This window comes from Oncorhynchus keta, chromosome 19 (assembly GCF_023373465.1).
Source record: "Oncorhynchus keta strain PuntledgeMale-10-30-2019 chromosome 19, Oket_V2, whole genome shotgun sequence".
NCBI classification, from domain to species: Eukaryota; Metazoa; Chordata; class Actinopteri; order Salmoniformes; family Salmonidae; genus Oncorhynchus; species Oncorhynchus keta.
The window spans coordinates 11,915,388-11,936,888 of record NC_068439.1 but is presented as its reverse complement, the minus strand read 5'-3'; the positions used below and the strand labels follow the sequence as shown (position 1 = coordinate 11,936,888).

At 46.0% G+C, this 21,501-nt stretch overlaps 1 protein-coding gene across 4 annotated transcripts in view; it reads left to right on the top strand.

The window, feature by feature from the left end:
- Positions 1-5,524: 5,524 nt before the first annotated feature.
- The window catches only part of LOC127909214 (F-box/LRR-repeat protein 2-like), a 40,456-nt gene continuing 24,479 nt past the window's right edge, over positions 5,525-21,501 (top strand). The window contains exon 1 of one of the 4 annotated variants that reach the window (XM_052469459.1): positions 5,525-6,057. In XM_052469459.1, the coding sequence (XP_052325419.1) occupies positions 6,028-6,057 (30 nt within the window). In that variant the 5' untranslated portion in view covers positions 5,525-6,027. The remainder of the gene's footprint in view (positions 6,058-21,501) is intronic. The other 3 variants (XM_052469458.1, XM_052469457.1, XM_052469460.1) reach the window with 3 other exon arrangements.

The following is a 21,501-nucleotide window of genomic DNA, read 5'->3' as shown; positions in this document are numbered from 1 at the left end:
GACCTTCACACTAGGAATTAGGCAGAGATACTGGTGTGACCTTCATACACTAGGAATTAGGCAGAGATACTGGTGTGACCTTCACACTAGGAATTAGGCAGAGATACTGGTGTGACCTTCATACACTAGGAATTAGGCAGAGATACTGGTGTGACCTTCACACTAGGAATTAGGCAGAGATACTGGTGTGACCTTCACACTAGGAATTAGGCAGAGATACTGGTGTGACCTTCACACTAGGAATTAGGCAGAGATACTGGTGTGACCTTCACACTAGGAATTAGGCAGAGATACTGGTGTGACCTTCACACTAGGAATTAGGCAGAGATACTGGTGTGACCTTCACACTAGGAATTAGGCAGAGATACTGGTGTGACCTTCACACTAGGAATTAGGCAGAGATACTGGTGTGACCTTCACACTAGGAATTAGGCAGAGATACTGGTGTGACCTTCACACTAGGAATTAGGCAGAGATACTGGTGTGACCTTCACACTAGGAATTAGGCAGAGATACTGGTGTGACCTTCACACTAGGAATTAGGCAGAGATACTGGTGTGACCTTCACACTAGGAATTAGGCAGAGATACTGGTGTGACCTTCACACTAGGAATTAGGCAGAGATACTGGTGTGACCTTCACACTAGGAATTAGGCAGAGATACTGGTGTGACCTTCACACTAGGAATTAGGCAGATACTGGTGTGACCTTCACACTAGGAATTAGGCAGAGATACTGGTGTGACCTTCACACTAGGAATTAGGCAGAGATACTGGTGTGACCTTCACACTAGGAATTAGGCAGAGATACTGGTGTGACCTTCACACTAGGAATTAGGCAGAGATACTGGTGTGACCTTCACACTAGGAATTAGGCAGAGATACTGGTGTGACCTTCACACTAGGAATTAGGCAGAGATACTGGTGTGACCTTCACACTAGGAATTAGGCAGAGATACTGGTGTGACCTTCACACTAGGAATTAGGCAGAGATACTGGTGTGACCTTCACACTAGGAATTAGGCAGAGATACTGGTGTGACCTTCACACTAGGAATTAGGCAGAGATACTGGTGTGACCTTCACACTAGGAATTAGGCAGAGATACTGGTGTGACCTTCACACTAGGAATTAGGCAGAGATACTGGTGTGACCTTCACACTAGGAATTAGGCAGAGATACTGGTGTGACCTTCACACTAGGAATTAGGCAGAGATACTGGTGTGACCTTCACACTAGGAATTAGGCAGAGATACTGGTGTGACCTTCACACTAGGAATTAGGCAGAGATACTGGTGTGACCTTCACACTAGGAATTAGGCAGAGATACTGGTGTGACCTTCACACTAGGAATTAGGCAGAGGGACTGGTGTGACCTTCACACTAGGAATTAGGCAGAGATACTGGTGTGACCTTCACACTAGGAATTAGGCAGAGATACTGGTGTGACCTTCATACACTAGGAATTAGGCAGAGATACTGGTGTGACCTTCACACACTAGGAATTAGGCAGAGATACTGGTGTGACCTTCACACACTAGGAATTAGGCAGAGATACTGGTGTGACCTTCACACACTAGGAATTAGGCAGAGATACTGGTGTGACCTTCACACTAGGAATTAGGCAGAGATACTGGTGTGACCTTCACACTAGGAATTAGGCAGAGATACTGGTGTGACCTTCATACACTAGGAATTAGGCAGAGATACTGGTGTGACCTTCATACACTAGGAATTAGGCAGAGATACTGGTGTGACCTTCACACTAGGAATTAGGCAGAGATACTGGTGTGACCTTCATACACTAGGAATTAGGCAGAGATACTGGTGTGACCTTCACACTAGGAATTAGGCAGAGATACTGGTGTGACCTTCACACTAGGAATTAGGCAGAGGGACTGGTGTGACCTTCACACTAGGAATTAGGCAGAGATACTGGTGTGACCTTCACACTAGGAATTAGGCAGAGATACTGGTGTGACCTTCATACACTAGGAATTAGGCAGAGATACTGGTGTGACCTTCACACACTAGGAATTAGGCAGAGATACTGGTGTGACCTTCACACACTAGGAATTAGGCAGAGATACTGGTGTGACCTTCACACACTAGGAATTAGGCAGAGATACTGGTGTGACCTTCACACTAGGAATTAGGCAGAGATACTGGTGTGACCTTCACACTAGGAATTAGGCAGAGATACTGGTGTGACCTTCACACTAGGAATTAGGCAGAGATACTGGTGTGACCTTCACACTAGGAATTAGGCAGAGATACTGGTGTGACCTTCACACTAGGAATTAGGCAGAGATACTGGTGTGACCTTCACACACTAGGAATTAGGCAGAGATACTGGTGTGACCTTCACACTAGGAATTAGGCAGAGATACTGGTGTGACCTTCACACTAGGAATTAGGCAGAGATACTGGTGTGACCTTCACACTAGGAATTAGGCAGAGATACTGGTGTGACCTTCACACTAGGAATTAGGCAGAGATACTGGTGTGACCTTCACACACTAGGAATTAGGCAGAGATACTGGTGTGACCTTCACACTAGGAATTAGGCAGAGATACTGGTGTGACCTTCACACTAGGAATTAGGCAGAGATACTGGTGTGACCTTCACACTAGGAATTAGGCAGAGATACTGGTGTGACCTTCACACTAGGAATTAGGCAGAGATACTGGTGTGACCTTCACACTAGGAATTAGGCAGAGGAACCTTCACACTAGGAATTAGGCAGAGATACTGGTGTGACCTTCACACTAGGAATTAGGCAGAGATACTGGTGTGACCTTCACACTAGGAATTAGGCAGAGATACTGGTGTGACCTTCACACTAGGAATTAGGCAGAGATACTGGTGTGACCTTCACACTAGGAATTAGGCAGAGATACTGGTGTGACCTTCACACTAGGAATTAGGCAGAGATACTGGTGTGACCTTCACACTAGGAATTAGGCAGAGATACTGGTGTGACCTTCACACTAGGAATTAGGCAGAGATACTGGTGTGACCTTCACACTAGGAATTAGGCAGAGATACTGGTGTGACCTTCACACTAGGAATTAGGCAGAGATACTGGTGTGACCTTCACACTAGGAATTAGGCAGAGGGACTGGTGTGACCTTCACACTAGGAATTAGGCAGAGGGACTGGTGTGACCTTCACACTAGGAATTAGGCAGAGATACTGGTGTGACCTTCACACACTAGGAATTAGGCAGAGATACTGGTGTGACCTTCACACTAGGAATTAGGCAGAGATACTGGTGTGACCTTCACACTAGGAATTAGGCAGAGATACTGGTGTGACCTTCACACACTAGGAATTAGGCAGAGATACTGGTGTGACCTTCACACTAGGAATTAGGCAGAGATACTGGTGTGACCTTCACACTAGGAATTAGGCAGAGATACTGGTGTGACCTTCACACTAGGAATTAGGCAGAGATACTGGTGTGACCTTCACACTAGGAATTAGGCAGAGATACTGGTGTGACCTTCACACACTAGGAATTAGGCAGAGATACTGGTGTGACCTTCACACTAGGAATTAGGCAGAGATACTGGTGTGACCTTCACACTAGGAATTAGGCAGAGATACTGGTGTGACCTTCACACTAGGAATTAGGCAGAGATACTGGTGTGACCTTCACACTAGGAATTAGGCAGAGATACTGGTGTGACCTTCACACTAGGAATTAGGCAGAGGGACTGGTGTGACCTTCACACTAGGAATTAGGCAGAGATACTGGTGTGATCTTCACACTAGGAATTAGGCAGAGATACTGGTGTGACCTTCACACTAGGAATTAGGCAGAGATACTGGTGTGACCTTCACACTAGGAATTAGGCAGAGATACTGGTGTGACCTTCACACTAGGAATTAGGCAGAGGGACTGGTGTGACCTTCACACTAGGAATTAGGCAGAGATACTGGTGTGACCTTCACACACTAGGAATTAGGCAGAGATACTGGTGTGACCTTCACACTAGGAATTAGGCAGAGGGACTGGTGTGACCTTCACACTAGGAATTAGGCAGAGATACTGGTGTGACCTTCACACACTAGGAATTAGGCAGAGATACTGGTGTGACCTTCACACACTAGGAATTAGGCAGAGGGACTGGTGTGACCTTCACACTAGGAATTAGGCAGAGATACTGGTGTGACCTTCACACTAGGAATTAGGCAGAGATACTGGTGTGACCTTCACACTAGGAATTAGGCAGAGGGACTGGTGTGACCTTCACACTAGGAATTAGGCAGAGATACTGGTGTGACCTTCACACTAGGAATTAGGCAGAGATACTGGTGTGACCTTCACACTAGGAATTAGGCAGAGGGACTGGTGTGACCTTCACACATTAGGAATTAGGCAGAGGGACTGGTGTGACCTTCACACATTAGGAATTAGGCAGAGATACTGGTGTGACCTTCACACTAGGAATTAGGCAGAGATACTGGTGTGACCTTCACACTAGGAATTAGGCAGAGGGACTGGTGTGACCTTCACACTAGGAATTAGGCAGAGATACTGGTGTGACCTTCACACTAGGAATTAGGCAGAGATACTGGTGTGACCTTCACACTAGGAATTAGGCAGAGATACTGGTGTGACCTTCACACACTAGGAATTAGGCAGAGATACTGGTGTGACCTTCACACTAGGAATTAGGCAGAGGGACTGGTGTGACCTTCACACTAGGAATTAGGCAGAGATACTGGTGTGACCTTCACACACTAGGAATTAGGCAGAGATACTGGTGTGACCTTCACACACTAGGAATTAGGAACGAGGCAGATGGACTGGTGTGACTGTGGTACACTAGGAACGAGGCAGATGGACTGATGTGACCGTGGTACACTAGGAACGGGGCAGATGGACTGGTGTGACTGTCGTACACTAGGAACGAGGCTGGGGTCACTCCTAGAACAATACACAAAAAACACACTGCCTATTAGGCCTAATAACCTAAACTGTCACACTGCTTGTAAAAAGTAGGCTACAGTAGAGTAATCGTTTGTAGCAGTATAAATGCGCCCTCTAGAGACGCTTTGGGAACAGGCTCAGATTACTCCGTTTAGTACTTTTCAACCATTTGGTATAGCTATTATACTCGTCACGTTGTTGTATACTTCTCATCACATTTCATTCGATTAAATAGATTAGGCCTGCTACCCATGTACCTATTGTGAGATTAACGCATAACATGTATAACAATACATGGAATTAACTCGAATGTGTGGTTTTGTGAAAAGGAGATTTTAGACGAAAATAATGATGGAGCGGTTTCTCTGTAATAAACAGCAAACTCTTGGCGATATATTCGGTGGTTCCTGTATACCAGTCAGTGTTTTTCGGATTCAGTACCGGTCAGTGTCCCTGTGACAGACAGTTCGGTGACCCACCTCGCCGTTAACGGACCGGGAGATATTTCGGTGTCGCGTTGCTGAACTTCTCCAACGCAAACTCACTATCAAAACAAATCGGACACACGTGCTTTTCCCGCAGAAAAGACGTCACCGCCACAGCCCTCCCCTTCCATGTCCACCGTAGAAAACAAATACTAGAATAACAGAAGAAACGGATCAAATGTTTTTGGATCACGTTTTTCAAACATGTTAACGTTTCAACCCACTCGAGCAGGAGGGGGGTTATTGAGACCAGCTGATTAGCGCTGCGAGCTGTCTGAGAGGCGGAAGTGAGGTCACCAGGAGCGCGTTCATGTTATTATTGTTATTTTGGTAGCTGGCAGTGTGATGAGACGGACTGGAGAGCCGGCGGGCTCAAAGACTAGGTTATTGCTCTTCCAGGCCGCCCCGGACTAAGCAGCAATCCCGGAGAAAGAAGCCCTGTTGTCGGCAGGGGAGAGCACCCAGCCCAGGCTCCTCTCCCACCAGCAGCCCTTCGAACGACACAGGCTACAAAAACAATACGGTATCCGTCAAACCTAACGCTGGCCCCAGACGTGTTGTGTACGGTAACACCCTCCGCAGTACGGTAACACCCTCCGCAGATATGAACGGCATCACCAAGGGCAGGTTTGAGGTAAGAGCTGCAGAAACGGGACTGGAGTGTGTATGTAAACGGCAGTAGATTTTCGGTATGGTGTTTGTGCGTGCACAGTTTGAATTGTACATGCTGGAGGGAGCTGGGGCTTTGTTGGTTAAGGGTAATACGAAATCCTGTTATTGTCCAGACAGACGCACAATCTGACTGCTGCAACACCGAGCTCAGTCTGTGGTACAGGAGCGACGGATAGGGCTGAGGTTGGTTGCCATAGTAGGGCTGAGGTTGGTTGCCATAGTAGGGCTGAGGTTGGTTGCCATAGTAGGGCTGAGGTTGGTTGCCATAGTAGGGCTGAGGTTGGTTGCCATAGTAGGGCTGAGGTTGGTTGCCATAGTAGGGCTGAGGTTGGTTGCCATAGTAGGCCTGAGGTTGGTTGCCATAGTAGGCCTGAGGTTGGTTGCCATAGTAGGCCTGAGGTTGGTTGCCATAGTAGGCCTGAGGTTGGTTGCCATAGTAGGCCTGAGGTTGGTTGCCATAGTAGGCCTGAGGTTGGTTGCCATAGTAGGCCTGAGGTTGGTTGCCATAGTAGGCCTGAGGTTGGTTGCCATAGTAGGCCTGGGGTTGGTTGCCATAGTAGGCCTGGGGTTGGTTGCCATAGTAGGCCTGGGGTTGGTTGCCATAGTAGGCCTGGGGTTGGTTGCCATAGTAGGCCTGGGGTTGGTTGCCATAGTAGGCCTGGGGTTGGTTGCCATAGTAGGCCTGGGGTTGGTTGCCATAGTAGGCCTGGGGTTGGTTGCCATAGTAGGCCTGGGGTTGGTTGCCATAGTAGGCCTGGGGTTGGTTGCCATAGTAGGCCTGGGGTTGGTTGCCATAGTAGGCCTGGGGTTGGTTGCCATAGTAGGCCTGGGGTTGGTTGCCATAGTAGGCCTGGGGTTGGTTGCCATAGTAGGCCTGGGGTTGGTTGCCATAGAAAGCCTGGGGTTGGTTGCCATAGTAGGGCCGAGGTTGGTTGCCACAGTCACTGTCATGTGTCGCGGCAACATACATGTTATATAGGCACCAGGCTCCTATCTCCTTAAACTGGGAACCAGCCTGCTCGAGCTCAGACCGGAGGGAGCACAACATACAGACCTTTGCAAGTAGAAATGTCATAACTTGCGCTAACATGATTCCTCGCTTAACAAAGTTAGGCTATGTTTGTTCTACATAATAGGGATTGTGCCTCACTGAACACATTAGGTAGGGTAGCATGTGATCTGTAATGGTTATCTTGCTGTGTGTGTGTGTGTGTGTGTGTGTGTGTGTGTGTGTGTGTGTGTGTGTGTGTGTGTGTGTGTGTGTGTGTGTCAGGCCCGGCTCCAGGATGAATCCATGGGGCACAACTAGTATCACTTTAGAGCCCCTAAATAAACAAAGTAGATTGGTCCTACTGCTGTTCAAATGTGCAGAAATCTATCTGGAATGTTTCATATAATAACAGAAAGGTATGTGCCCCACTACGACATACCAGCTGTCAGGAAGAGCAACCACTAGGCTGTCAAATATTCCTACATGCTTCATAGTTTAAACTTCAATACTTATTACTATAGGCTAGATTTCTGTAGAATTTGTGACGCTCTGCGATGAGCGTAACCTACATTCAGCCAAGTCGCCGCTTCTTCGGCTGCGCACTATTTTCTGTGGGAGAGTTTCAGAAAAGCGAACTAAATCAAACTAAGTGCGGGTATTCATAGCTGATGTGAAATGTCCTACATGACAGGAGACAATTTTGAATCTGTGGCGAATAAGAGTAAACACCTATTCAGATGGTAACACACGCTAGAGAGCAGGGACGGGGCGAAAAAGTAGGCTGTGTCGTTTTTTTATAGTATTGACATCAGTTTTACAGTAGCCCATCACGCAACGACTGTGTGTAATGTAAATGAATGATAACAGAGTGAACTTTTGCCTACTTCTTTTTAGTATACTGGACACGGTATTGGTCCTAAACTACTACGACATACAACACGTACAAAAATGTAGGCCTACCCGAAATGCAGCCCTATACACAACTGTCATTTCGTACACGAGAAAGCATGTGACGTTGAAGAGAAGCCCCACGAAGAATGGGAGCCTAAGAGGCGCTCATTAAAACAGCACACAGCGTAACCATGGATTCAGGACCGCCGGTGAGCGCGCATGGATTCAGGACCGCTGGTGAGCGCGAAGAAAGGATGATTCTTTCAGCACCACCGAAGTGGTCAACCAGGACAATAGGAGCACCACCCCAGGGGCTCGTCTAGGAGCACAACCAATAGGCTACATCGGTCATTGTCCCAATACCAATAAAATAATGCAGAGCTGGACATCTATCAATAGCAATTAGAAACCCAAAAGCAAATCACAGAAATCTAACATGCATTGAAGTAAAAAGCAAAGGCCTAAAGCAAAGGCCTAAAGCAAAGGCCTAAAGCAAAGGCCTAAAGCAAAGGCCTAAAGCAAAGGCCTAAAGCAAAGGCCTAAAGCAAAGGCCTAATGTAACTAACTATACATTACATTTAAAAAATCTTCCAAACAACCAGGCTTACATGAGGGAAAAGCAATGAATGAATAATTCTGTTGTGGCGGCCAGGGACATAAAGGCTGTAGCTTACCATTGTAGAAGAGCCTCCTCCAGTTAACAATTTCCTTTGCTAAATCGTGATGACATTTTCCTCACCGCGGCATCCAAAGTGCTAAAAAACCAGTTATGCTACAACCCCATCTCATTTCCATCATCATGCTGACCCCACTGTGCTACAACTACATACTCTCGCTACAACTACATACTCTCGCAGAGTCTCGCAGAGTTTCTCATGAGCCTGTCGCCTGCTTGAAGCTGGTGTGGTCCTGCCCTTCTGGCATGCCTCCCAAAGCTTTTCCAATTCAGCATCACATCGCAGTTTTTCTACATACTGAGGACAAGTTTGACAGCGGTGTGCAGATCAGTAGCTTCTGATTGCAGGAACTTGTTAGGCGGGTCGAAGAGCCTCAGGATTGTGTGAGTCAATAAACTTAAAGCCAGGCTCTGTCACTGCTTTCAATAAAGCCTATGGCCCCAAGTCTGACATCTGTGCCATATGCACAAGTCGATTTGATTTCCCCCGAGCATCTCTGATGTTGTCACTTGATTTCAAAATGACTGACACCGTGGCCAGTCCATGTCTGATCAAGAAGTCTTCTTCAGTTTCTCCCCAGTGTACAGTGCAGCCACCATGGGGTTTTCTAAAGTCATCGTACAGAGAGCTACACACATTGAACAAGTCCTCTATCGCCTCCTCAGATGACATAGTTGCACCACAACCAACTGCAGACGCTACAAAAGGCCTGCTTTTCTCACACTGAAAATGCGTCTGAGGCAACGTTGGCTCCTCATCACCGAGGTGGTTAGGCGTCTGAGGTAACGTTGGCTCCTCATCACCGTGGTGGTCAGGTGGCTGAGGTAACGTTGGCTCCTCATCACCGTGGTGGTCAGGTGGCTGAGGTAACGTTGGCTCCTCATCACCGTGGTGGTCAGGTGGCTGAGGTAACGTTGGCTCCTCATCACCGTGGTGGTCAGGTGGCTGAGGTAACGTTGGCTCCTCATCACCGAGGTGGTCAGGTGGCTGAGGTAACGTTGGCTCCTCATCACCGTGGTGGTCAGGTGGCTGAGGCAATGTTGGCTCCTCATCACCGTGGTGGTCAGGTGGCTGAGGTAACACTGGCTCCTCATCACCGTGGTGGTCAGGTGGCTGAGGTAACACTGGCTCCTCATCACCGTGGTGGTCAGGTGGCTGAGGTAACGTTGGCTCCTCATCACCGTGGTGGTCAGGTGGCTGAGGTAACGTTGGCTCCTCATCACCGTGGTGGTCAGGTGGCTGAGGTAACGTTGGCTCCTCATCACCGTGGTGGTCAGGTGGCTGAGGTAACGTTGGCTCCTCATCACCGTGGTGGTCAGGTGGCTGAGGTAACGTTGGCTCCTCATCACCGTGGTGGTCAGGTGGCTGAGGTAACACTGGCTCCTCATCACCGTGGTGGTCAGGTGGCTGAGGTAACGTTGGCTCCTCATCACCTAGGTGGTCAGGTGGCTGAGGTAACGTTGGCTCCTCATCACCGTGGTGGTCAGGTGGCTGAGGTAACGTTGGCTCCTCATCACCGTGGTGGTCAGGTGGCTGAGGTAACGTTGGCTCCTCATCACCGTGGTGGTCAGGTGGCTGAGGTAACGTTGGCTCCTCATCACCGTGGTGGTCAGGTGGCTGAGGTAACGTTGGCTCCTCATCACCGTGGTGGTCAGGTGGCTGAGGTAACGTTGGCTCCTCATCACCGTGGTGGTCAGGTGGCTGAGGTAACGTTGGCTCCTCATCACCGTGGTGGTCAGGTGGCTGAGGTAACGTTGGCTCCTCATCACCGTGGTGGTCAGGTGGCTGAGGTAACGTTGGCTCCTCATCACCGTGGTGGTCAGGTGGCTGAGGTAACGTTGGCTCCTCATCACCTAGGTGGTCAGCTGGCTGAGGTAACGTTGGCTCCTCATCACCTGAGGTGGTCAGCTGGCTGAGGTAACGTTGGCTCCTCATCACCTAGGTGGTCAGGTGGCTGAGGTAACGTTGGCTCCTCATCACCGTGGTGGTCAGCTGGCTGAGGTAACGTTGGCTCCTCATCACCTAGGTGGTCAGCTGGCTGAGGTAACGTTGGCTCCTCATCACCTAGGTGGTCAGCTGGCTGAGGTAACGTTGGCTCCTCATCACTGAGGTGGTCAGCTGGCTGAGGTAACGTTGGCTCCTCATCACTGAGGTGGTCAGCTGGCTGAGGTAACGTTGGCTCCTCATCACCTGAGGTGGTCAGCTGGCTGAGGTAACGTTGGCTCCTCATCACCTAGGTGGTCAGCTGGCTGAGGTAACGTTGGCTCCTCATCACCTAGGTGGTCAGCTGGCTGAGGTAACGTTGGCTCCTCATCACTGAGGTGGTCAGCTGGCTGAGGTAACGTTGGCTCCTCATCACCTAGGTGGTCAGCTGGCTGAGGTAACGTTGGCTCCTCATCACTGAGGTGGTCAGCTGGCTGAGGTAACGCTGGCTCCTAACCCTGTCTGCATGCTACTGTTTGCATGCTACGTGTTTCTCTGTCTGCATGCTACATGTTTCTCTGTCTGCATGCTACGTGTTTCTCTGTCTGCATGCTACGTGTTTCTCTGTCTGCATGCTACGTGTTTCTCTGTCTGCATGCTACGGGTTTCTCTGTCTGCATGCTACGGGTTTCTCTGTCTGCATGCGACGCGTTTCTCTGTCTGCATGCGACGCGTTTCTCTGTCTGCATGCTACGTGTTTCTCTGTCTGCATGCTACTGTCTGCATGCTACGTGTTTCTCTGTCTGCATGCGACATGTTTCTCTGTCTGCATGCGACATGTTTCTCTGTCTGCATGCTACTGTCTGCATGCTACGTGTTTCTCTGTCTGCATGCTACGTGTTTCTCTGTCTGCATGCTACGTGTTTCTCTGTCTGCATGCTATGTGTTTCTCTGTCTGCATGCTACGTGTTTCTCTGTCTGCATGCTACGTGTCTGCATGCTACGTGTTTCTCTGTCTGCATGCTACGTGTTTCTCTGTCTGCATGCTACGTGTTTCTCTGTCTGCATGCTACTGTCTGCATGCTACGTGTTTCTCTGTCTGCATGCGACATGTTTCTCTGTCTGCATGCTACTGTCTGCATGCTACGTGTTTCTCTGTCTGCATGCTACGTGTTTCTCTGTCTGCATGCTACGTGTTTCTCTGTCTGCATGCTACGTGTTTCTCTGTCTGCATGCTACGTGTTTCTCTGTCTGCATGCTACGTGTTTCTCTGTCTGCATGCTACGTGTTTCTCTGTCTGCATGCTACGTGTTTCTCTGTCTGCATGCTACTGTCTGCATGCTACGTGTTTCTCTGTCTGCATGCTACATGTTTCTCTGTCTGCATGCTACTGTCTGCATGCTACATGTTTCTCTGTCTGCATGCTACTGTCTGCATGCTACATGTTTCTCTGTCTGCATGCTACGTGTTTCTCTGTCTGCATGCTACGTGTTTCTCTGTCTGCATGCTACGTGGAACAATACGTGAGTATCTTAAATGATATAATGAGCAGAAAACCCAATTCATCTCCATCATTCATTGAAATTGTTGGGTAATTTTTAACAAAACCTTTTTATATTTCCAATCATATCAATGACTCACTAATGAAGTGGAAAAACTCAGAGAAATTACAACATCGAACAGTGAATCGACATATTTAAAAAAATAAAATTTAAAAAATCTAATAATGAAAGGGAAAGATTGCTATTTTGAATTTGGTCAAGTTAGTGTGGGAGAGGCAGGTAACAATAGTTTTTCCATCAGTAATGATGAGCCACCAGGTATAGACAACCTAGATGGGATACTGTTGTTCTCTATCAGTAATGATGAGCCACCAGGTATAGACAACCTAGATGGGATACTGTTGTTCTCTATCAGTAATGATGAGCCACCAGGTATAGACAACCTAGATGGGATACTGTTGTTCTCTATCAGTAATGATGAGCCACCAGGTATAGACAACCTAGATGGGAAGCTATTGAGAATGGTAGCAGACTGTATTGCCACCCCTATTTGCCATGTTGTTAACCAAAGCCTAAAGTGTGTGTGTGTGTGTGTGTGTGTGTGTGTGTGTGTGTGTGTGTGTGTGTGTGTGTGTGTGTAATGATGAGCCACCAGGTATAGACAACCTGTGGGATACTGTGTTCTCTATCAGTAATGATGAGCCACAGGCGTGGAAGGAAGCTAAAGTAATTCCACTGCTCAAAAATAGTAAAGCACCATTTGCTGGCTCTAAAAGCTGCCCAATCAGTTTGCTGCCTGTTCTTAGTAAACTGAGGCAGAGAATTGTTTTTGACCAAATACTACTGACTTTCAGCATGCATATAGAGAAGGACACTCAACTTGTACTGCTTTGACTCAGATGACTGATGATTGGTTAAAAGAAATGGCTAATAACATGATACAGTGCCTTCCACTAGTATTGGCACCCTTGGTAAACATGGGCTGTGAAAAAAATTATATTGTTTATCCTCTTGGTCTTTCATTCAAAATATTCACAAAAATCTAACCTTTAATTAAAGTGAAATAATTGAAAGAAAAAATAAATTCTTATCATTAAACAAATATTTCTCAAGTATGTGTGCCACAGTTATTGACACTCCTTCATTCAATACTTTGTGCAACCTCCCTTTGTCAAGATAACAACTCTGAGTCTTCTCCCATAACACACGGCAAGGGATCTGAGACCATTCCTCCATACAGAATCTCTCCAGATCCTTCAGATTCCCAGGTCCACGCCTGTGGACTCTCCTCTTCAGCTCATCCCACAGGTTTGGGTCAGGGGACTGGGACGGCCATGGCAAAAACCTTGATTCTGTGGTCAGTGAACCATTTTTTGTCTTGATTTTGAGGTGTGCTTTGGATCATTGTCCTGCTGGAAGATCCTACCACGGCCCAGTTTAAGCTTCCTAGCAGAGGCAGTCAGGTTTTGATTGAATATCTGCTGGTACTTGATGGAGTCCATGATACCATGTATTCGTAACAAGTTGTCCAGAGCCTTTGGAAGAAAAATCAGCCCCACATCATCAAATATCCACCACCGTACTTCACAGTGGTTACGAGGAACCTCTCTGCATGGATATCTGTCTGCATGGATATCTGTCTGCATGGATATCTGTCTGCATGGATATCTGTCTGCATGTATATCTGTCTGCATGTATATCTGTCTGCATGTATATCTGTCTGCATGTATATCTGTCTGCATGTATATCTGTCTGCATGTATATCTGTCTGCATGTATATCTGTCTGCATGTATATCTGTCTGCATGTATATCTGTCTGCACGGATATCTGTCTGCACGGATATCTGTCTGCACGGATATCTGTCTGCATGTATATCTGTCTGCATGTATATCTGTCTGCATGTATATCTGTCTGCATGGATATCTGTCTGCATGTATATCTGTCTGCATGTATATCTGTCTGCATGGATATCTGTCTGCATGGATATCTGTCTGCATGGATATCTGTCTGCACGGATATCTGTCTGCACGGATATCTGTCTGCACGGATATCTGTCTGCACGGATATCTGTCTGCACGGATATCTGTCTGCGCGGATATCTGTCTGCGCGGATATCTGTCTGCGCGGATATCTGTCTGCACGGATATCTGTCTGCACGGATATCTGTCTGCACGGATATCTGTCTGCACGGATATCTGTCTGCACGGATATCTGTCTGCACGGATATCTGTCTGCACGGATATCTGTCTGCACGGATATCTGTCTGCGCGGATATCTGTCTGCGCGGATATCTGTCTGCGCGGATATCTGTCTGCATGGATATCTGTCTGCATGGATATCTTTCTGGCTTCGCCAAACCCACCTCTGGTGTTTGTTTCCAAAAAGCTCTCTGTTGGTCTCATCTGACTATAGACCCTTGTCCCATTGAAACCCTGTTGGTTTCATCTGACTATAGAACCTTGTCCCATTGAAACCCTGTTGGTTTCATCTGACTATAGAACCTTGTCCCATTGAAACCCTGTTGGTCTCATCTGACTATAGAACCTGATCCCATTGAAACCCTGTTGGTCTCATCTGACTATAGAACCCGATCCCATTGAAACCCTGTTGGTCTCATCTGACTATAGAACCTTGTCCCATTGAAACCCTGTTGGTCTCATCTGACTATAGAACCCGATCCCATTGAAACCCTGTTGGTCTCATCTGACTATAGAACCTGAACCCATTGAAACCCTGTTGGTCTCATCTGACTATAGAACCTGAACCCATTGAAACCCTGTTGGTCTCATCTGACTATAGAACCTGAACCCATTGAAACCCTGTTGGTCTCATCTGACTATAGAACCCGATCCCATTGAAACCCTGTTGGTCTCATCTGACTATAGAACCTTGTCCCATTGAAACCCTGTTGGTCTCATCTGACTACAGAACCTTGTCCCATTGAAACCCTGTTGGTCTCATCTGACTATAGAACCCGGTCCCATTGAAACCCTGTTGGTCTCATCTGACTACAGAACCTTGTCCCATTGAAACCCTGTTGGTCTCATCTGACTATAGAACCCGGTCCCATTGAAACCCTGTTGGTCTAATCTGACTACAGAACCTGAACCCATTGAAACCCTGTTGGTCTCATCTGACTATAGAACCTGAACCCATTGAAACCCTGTTGGTCTCATCTGACTATAGAACCTGAACCCATTGAAACCCTGTTGGTCTCATCTGACTATAGAACCCGATCCCATTGAAACCCTGTTGGTCTCATCTGACTATAGAACCTTGTCCCATTGAAACCCTGTTGGTCTCATCTGACTATAGAACCTTGTCCCATTGAAACCCTGTTGGTCTCATCTGACTATAGAACATTGTCCCATTGAAACCCTGTTGGTCTCATCTGACTACAGAACCTTGTCCCATTGAAACCCTGTTGGTCTCATCTGACTATAGAACCCGGTCCCATTGAAACCCTGTTGGTCTCATCTGACTACAGAACCTGAACCCATTGAAACCCTGCTGGTCTCATCTGACTACAGAACCTGAACCCATTGAAACACTGTTGGTCTCATCTGACTATAGAACCTTGTCCCATTGAAACCCTGTTGGTCTCATCTGACTATAGAACCTTTTCCCATTGAAACCCTGTTGGTCTCATCTGACTATAGAACCCGATCCCATTGAAACCCTGTTGGTCTCATCTGACTATAGAACCCGATCCCATTGAAACCCTGTTGGTCTCATCTGACTATAGAACCTTGTCCCATTGAAACCCTGTTGGTTTCATCTGACTATAGAACCTTGTCCCATTGAAACCCTGTTGGTTTCATCTGACTATAGAACCTTGTCCCATTGAAACCCTGCTGGTCTCATCTGACTATAGAACCTGAACCCATTGAAACCCTGTTGGTCTCATCTGACTATAGAACCCGTCCCATTGAAACCCTGTTGGTCTAATCTGACTACAGAACCTGAACCCATTGAAACCCTGTTGGTCTCATCTGACTATAGAACCTGAACCCATTGAAACCCTGTTGGTCTCATCTGACTATAGAACCTGAACCCATTGAAACCCTGTTGGTCTCATCTGACTATAGAACCCGATCCCATTGAAACCCTGTTGGTCTCATCTGACTATAGAACCTTGTCCCATTGAAACCCTGTTGGTCTCATCTGACTACAGAACCTTGTCCCATTGAAACCCTGTTGGTCTCATCTGACTATAGAACCCGGTCCCATTGAAACCCTGTTGGTCTCATCTGACTACAGAACCTTGTCCCATTGAAACCTTGTTGGTCTCATCTGACTATAGAACCCGGTCCCATTGAAACCCTGTTGGTCTCATCTGACTACAGAACCTGAACCCATTGAAACCCTGCTGGTCTCATCTGACTACAGAACCTGAACCCATTGAAACACTGTTGGTCTCATCTGACTATAGAACCTTGTCCCATTGAAACCCTGTTGGTCTCATCTGACTATAGAACCTGAACCCATTGAAACCCTGTTGGTCTCATCTGACTATAGAACCTGAACCCATTGAAACCCTGGTGGTCTCATCTGACTATAGAACCCGATCCCATTGAAACCCTGTTGGTCTCATCTGACTATAGAACCTGAACCCATTGAAACCCTGTTGGTCTCATCTGACTATAGAACCTGAACCCATTGAAACCCTGTTGGTCTCATCTGACTATAGAACCTGAACCCATTGAAACCCTGTTGGTCTCATCTGACTATAGAACCCGATCCCATTGAAACCCTGTTGGTCTCATCTGACTATAGAACCTTGTCCCATTGAAACCCTGTTGGTCTCATCTGACTATAGAACATTGTCCCATTGAAACCCTGTTGGTCTCATCTGACTACAGAACCTTGTCCCATTGAAACCCTGTTGGTCTCATCTGACTACAGAACCTGAACCCATTGAAACACTGTTGGTCTCATCTGACTATAGAACCTTGTCCCATTGAAACCCTGCTGGTCTCATCTGACTATAGAACCTGAACCCATTGAAACCCTGTTGGTCTCATCTGACTACAGAACCTTGTCCCATTGAAACCCTGTTGGTCTCATCTGACTATAGAACCCGATCCCATTGAAACCCTGCTGGTCTCATCTGACTATAGAACCTGAACCCATTGAAACCCTGTTGGTCTCATCTGACTATAGAACCTTGTCCCATTGAAACACTGTTGGTCTCATCTGACTATAGAACCCGATCCCATTGAAACCCTGTTGGTCTCATCTGACTACAGAACCTTGTCCCATTGAAACCCTGTTGGTCTCATCTGACTATAGAACCTTGTCCCATTGAAACCCTGTTGGTCTCATCTGACTATAGAACCTTGTCCCATTGAAACCCTGCTGGTCTCATCTGACTACAGAACCTGAACCCATTGAAACACTGTTGGTCTCATCTGACTATAGAACCTTGTCCCATTGAAACCCTGCTGGTCTCATCTGACTATAGAACCTTGTCCCATTGAAACCCTATAGAACCCAGAGAGTGTTCTTCAATGGAAACTTCTCTAACATCAGATATGTACAGTGCGGTGACCCTCAGGGCAGTTGCCTTGGGCCATTACTTTTCACTATTTTTTACAAATGATTTGCCACTGGTCTTACACAAAGCAAGAGTGACTATGTCTGCAGATGATTCCACACTCTACCTTTCAGCACCCAAAGCCAGTGACATCACTGACATTCTAAACAAGGAGTTACAGTCAGTATCAGAATGGGTGATTAATAATAGACTGGTCTTAAATACATCGACAGCTAAAAGCGTTGTGATTGGTTGAAAACATTCTCTAAGACCTAAACCTCCACTGTAGTTGTGTATAAAGGGTGTGACCATTGAACAAGTTCAGGAAGCTAAACTCCCAGGTATAACATTATATAGTCAATTATCATGGTCAAGTCATATTGACTTAAGTTGTTGTGAAGATGGAGGTCTGTCTGTATAAAAATATGTTCTGTGTTGACAAATCAACTACTAGTTGTTCGGTAAACTGGACTAGGTTAGAGGATATGGTCAAGTGCAGCAAAGAGAGACCTAGCAAAGCTGCAGCTGTCTCAAAACAGAGCAATGTGCCCTTAACTGCACATAGAGCACTAAATTCAACATGCCGGTATTTCCTGGTTGAGGGTTGACCTGAGAATAACTGCATAAAATCTTGTTTTTGTGAGAAATATTATTGTTGAAATTTTCCAGATTGTCTGCATAATTAACTTACATATAACTGACATACATACATACTAGAGGTCGACCGATTATGATTTTCCAACGCCAATACCGATTAATCGGACGATTTTTAATTTTATTTGTAATAATGACAATTACAGCAATACTGAATGAACACTTATTTAAAAAAAAAAAATATATATATATATATATATTTTTGCATTTTCCAATTAAGAACATTCAAAACAAAAGTGAAAAGATATTAGACAACGATAGGACAAAGTGACAGTAACAGACGAACGTAACAAAAATAAATTATAATTATAGTTATATAAACAAACATACAATAATAAAAAGATATATATATTTTTTTTAAATAACGAGACATTGGATCACCTGCCGTAGGCTACATAATATACATTACGTGTGAAACATTATGTGAGGATTATATATATAGATTCAATCAATGAGATGTGGGGAGATTCTCCATATAGTCAATAAAAGGTTGCCAAATTCTGTAAAATGTCTTTAACTTATTCCTCAATCAGTAAGTGATTTTCTCCAAAGGGATACAACTATTAACTTCCGAAAGCCACATTGCAACTGGCAGGGAGGAATCCAATTTCCATTTCAAGGCAATACATTTCTTGGCAATCGCTAGCAATATTTCTGTTAGCTTTATAGTATGGCTTTGCCTAAGATTGGTGTTAGTAAAGTTACCCAGTCGACAGACCTCCGGGTCTAAAGGGAATGCAACCCCGTGAATTGAGGATATGGTATCGCATACCCCCTGCCAGAAACCGTGTAGTTTTGAACACTGCCAAGTGGAATGGAGGAATGTTCCTTCATCTGAGCCACATCTAAAACATAGGGAGTAGATATCTGGGTTGAACCTGTGCAGTCTAGATGGGGTGATATAGAGCTGATGGAGGAAATTAAACTGGATCAGTCTGTATCTGGAGTTCAATGTGGATGTAACCCCATCCCTGCATAGGTCACTCCATAGATCCTCATCAAGATCAATACCCAGATCTCTCTCCCATCTAAGTCGGGGTTTATCTAGCCCAGGCAGTGTTAGTCCTGACATAAGAGCATCGTAAACACGGGAAATGGTCTTGAACAGTGGTTGGTCTGCGTGGCAGAGTTGTTCGATAGGTGACATCTTAGGTAGGTTCCATTGTCCCTTGAGAGTCACCCTAATAAAGATTCGTAGTTGTAGGTAGCTAAAGAAGTCCCTGTTAGGCAAGTGGTATTTCTGTTTCAGCTGATCAAAAGACATAAGAACTCCCTCCTCGTAACAATGTTCCAGAAGAGTGATCCCCTTATCAGACCATGGTCTAAAGTTACTATTCTGGAAAAACATAGGGATCAATCTATTGTTCCATAAAGGGGTTTTAGGGGAAAGGAATCCCCCTCGTCCGAACAGCTCATGCAGTTTGCACCATGCCAGGACAGAATGTATGATTAAAGGGTTGTCTGTGATGGTTTTTATAGATTTTCTGTCCCATTTGTAAAATAAATCTGCCCCAGTGTCATCATTTACCTCAAGCTTTTCAATGTTCAACCATGAGGGAGAGGAACCATTGTCAAACCTCTGAGCCAGAAACCTAGACTGTGCAGCCCAGTAGTACATTCTAAAATTGGGGAGGTTTAAGCCCCCTTGACTGTAATCAAGGGTCAGTTTATCCAGGCCAACCCTAGGGGTTTTGCCGTGCCAGATAAACCGTCTTGTCAGCTTGTCGAGTGAGGAAAAAAATGCTGCGGGAACAGGGATAGGGAGAGATTGAAACAGATATAGAAACCTGGGCAGGACATTCATTTTAATTACATTGATTCTACCCAGTAGAGTGAGAGGTAAGTCCATCCATTTACAAAGGTCAGCCTCCACCTTTTGCAACAAACTGGCCAGATTGAGTTTATAGAGGTTGTTCAGATTACCATCCACCATTATGCCCAAATATGTGAAGCCCATAGGAGACCATCTAAAAGGAAACTTGTGCTTGATGGTATGATGGTCAAAGACAGACAACGGTAAGATTTCGCTTTTATCAAGATTGACCTTATATCCGGAGAAAGAACTATAACACTGTAGTAGGATCTGCAAGTGAGAGAGGGAGTGTTCTGGGTTTGTTAGGAATAAGATAAGGTCGTCCGCAAAGAGTGATAATTTATGGGTATGGGGGCCCACCTCAAAGCCATGTATGTCAGGGCACGTTCTAATAGCCTCAGCCAACGGTTCGATGGCGAGGGCAAAGAGGTGGGGGCTAATTGTGCAACCTTGTCTGTTCCCCCTATAGAGAGGGAAAGAGGAGGAAGTAATCTTATTGGTAGCAATCCTAACTTTAGGAGATTTGTAGAGGGATTTTATCAAATTTACAAACACGGTACCTAAACCGAACTTTTCCAAGACGCGAAAGAGGTATGGCCATTCAACCCTATCAAAGGCCTTTTCAGCGTCGAGGGAGACTGCGACACCAGGTATTTTGTTTTTGTTAGCAAGGTGAATTATATCAAAGAACCTTCTGAGATTATTGGAGGACAATCTATTAATTATGAAGCCAGTCTGATCTGGGTTGACCAACAGGGGAAGACATGACTCCAGTCTCTTAGATAGCATCTTGGTGACCAGTTTACAATCTGTGTTAAGGAGAGAGATTTGTCTATAGGAGGCGCACTTTAGCGGGGTTTTCCCCTTTCTTGTGGATTACAGTAATCACTGCTTGAGAGAAGGACTCTGGAAAGCAGTTGTCTTCTCTGGCTTTTTTAAGTACCTCCATAAGGTAGGGGACCAACAGCTCCCTAAATTCTTTATAGAACTCTGGAGGGAAGCCATCCTCCCCAGGAGATTTATTAGAAGGTAAGGATTTAATGGCCTCCAACAATTCAGGGACTGAGAAGTGTTCACTCAGGCGCTCGCTGTCTTCCCCTGACAGGCATGGGAGGTTGAGAGAGGAGAGAAAGGAGTCTATCTCTGATAGATCATCGCTTGATTGGGAAGTGTAGAGGTCTTCATAGTATTTCTTAAAAGTATTATTAATTTCAGTAGGGTCGAAAGATCTCTTTAGTGAGAGTTTCTATGGCATTAATTGTCCTCTTACTTTCCTCTGCTTTCAGTTGCCATGCCAATACTTTGTGAGCTTTCTCTCCAAGCTCATAATAACGCTGTTTTGATTTAGTGATGGCCCTCTCAGCTTGATATGTGTTCAGAATATTATATTTAAGTTTTTTATTTACCAAAAGCCTGTA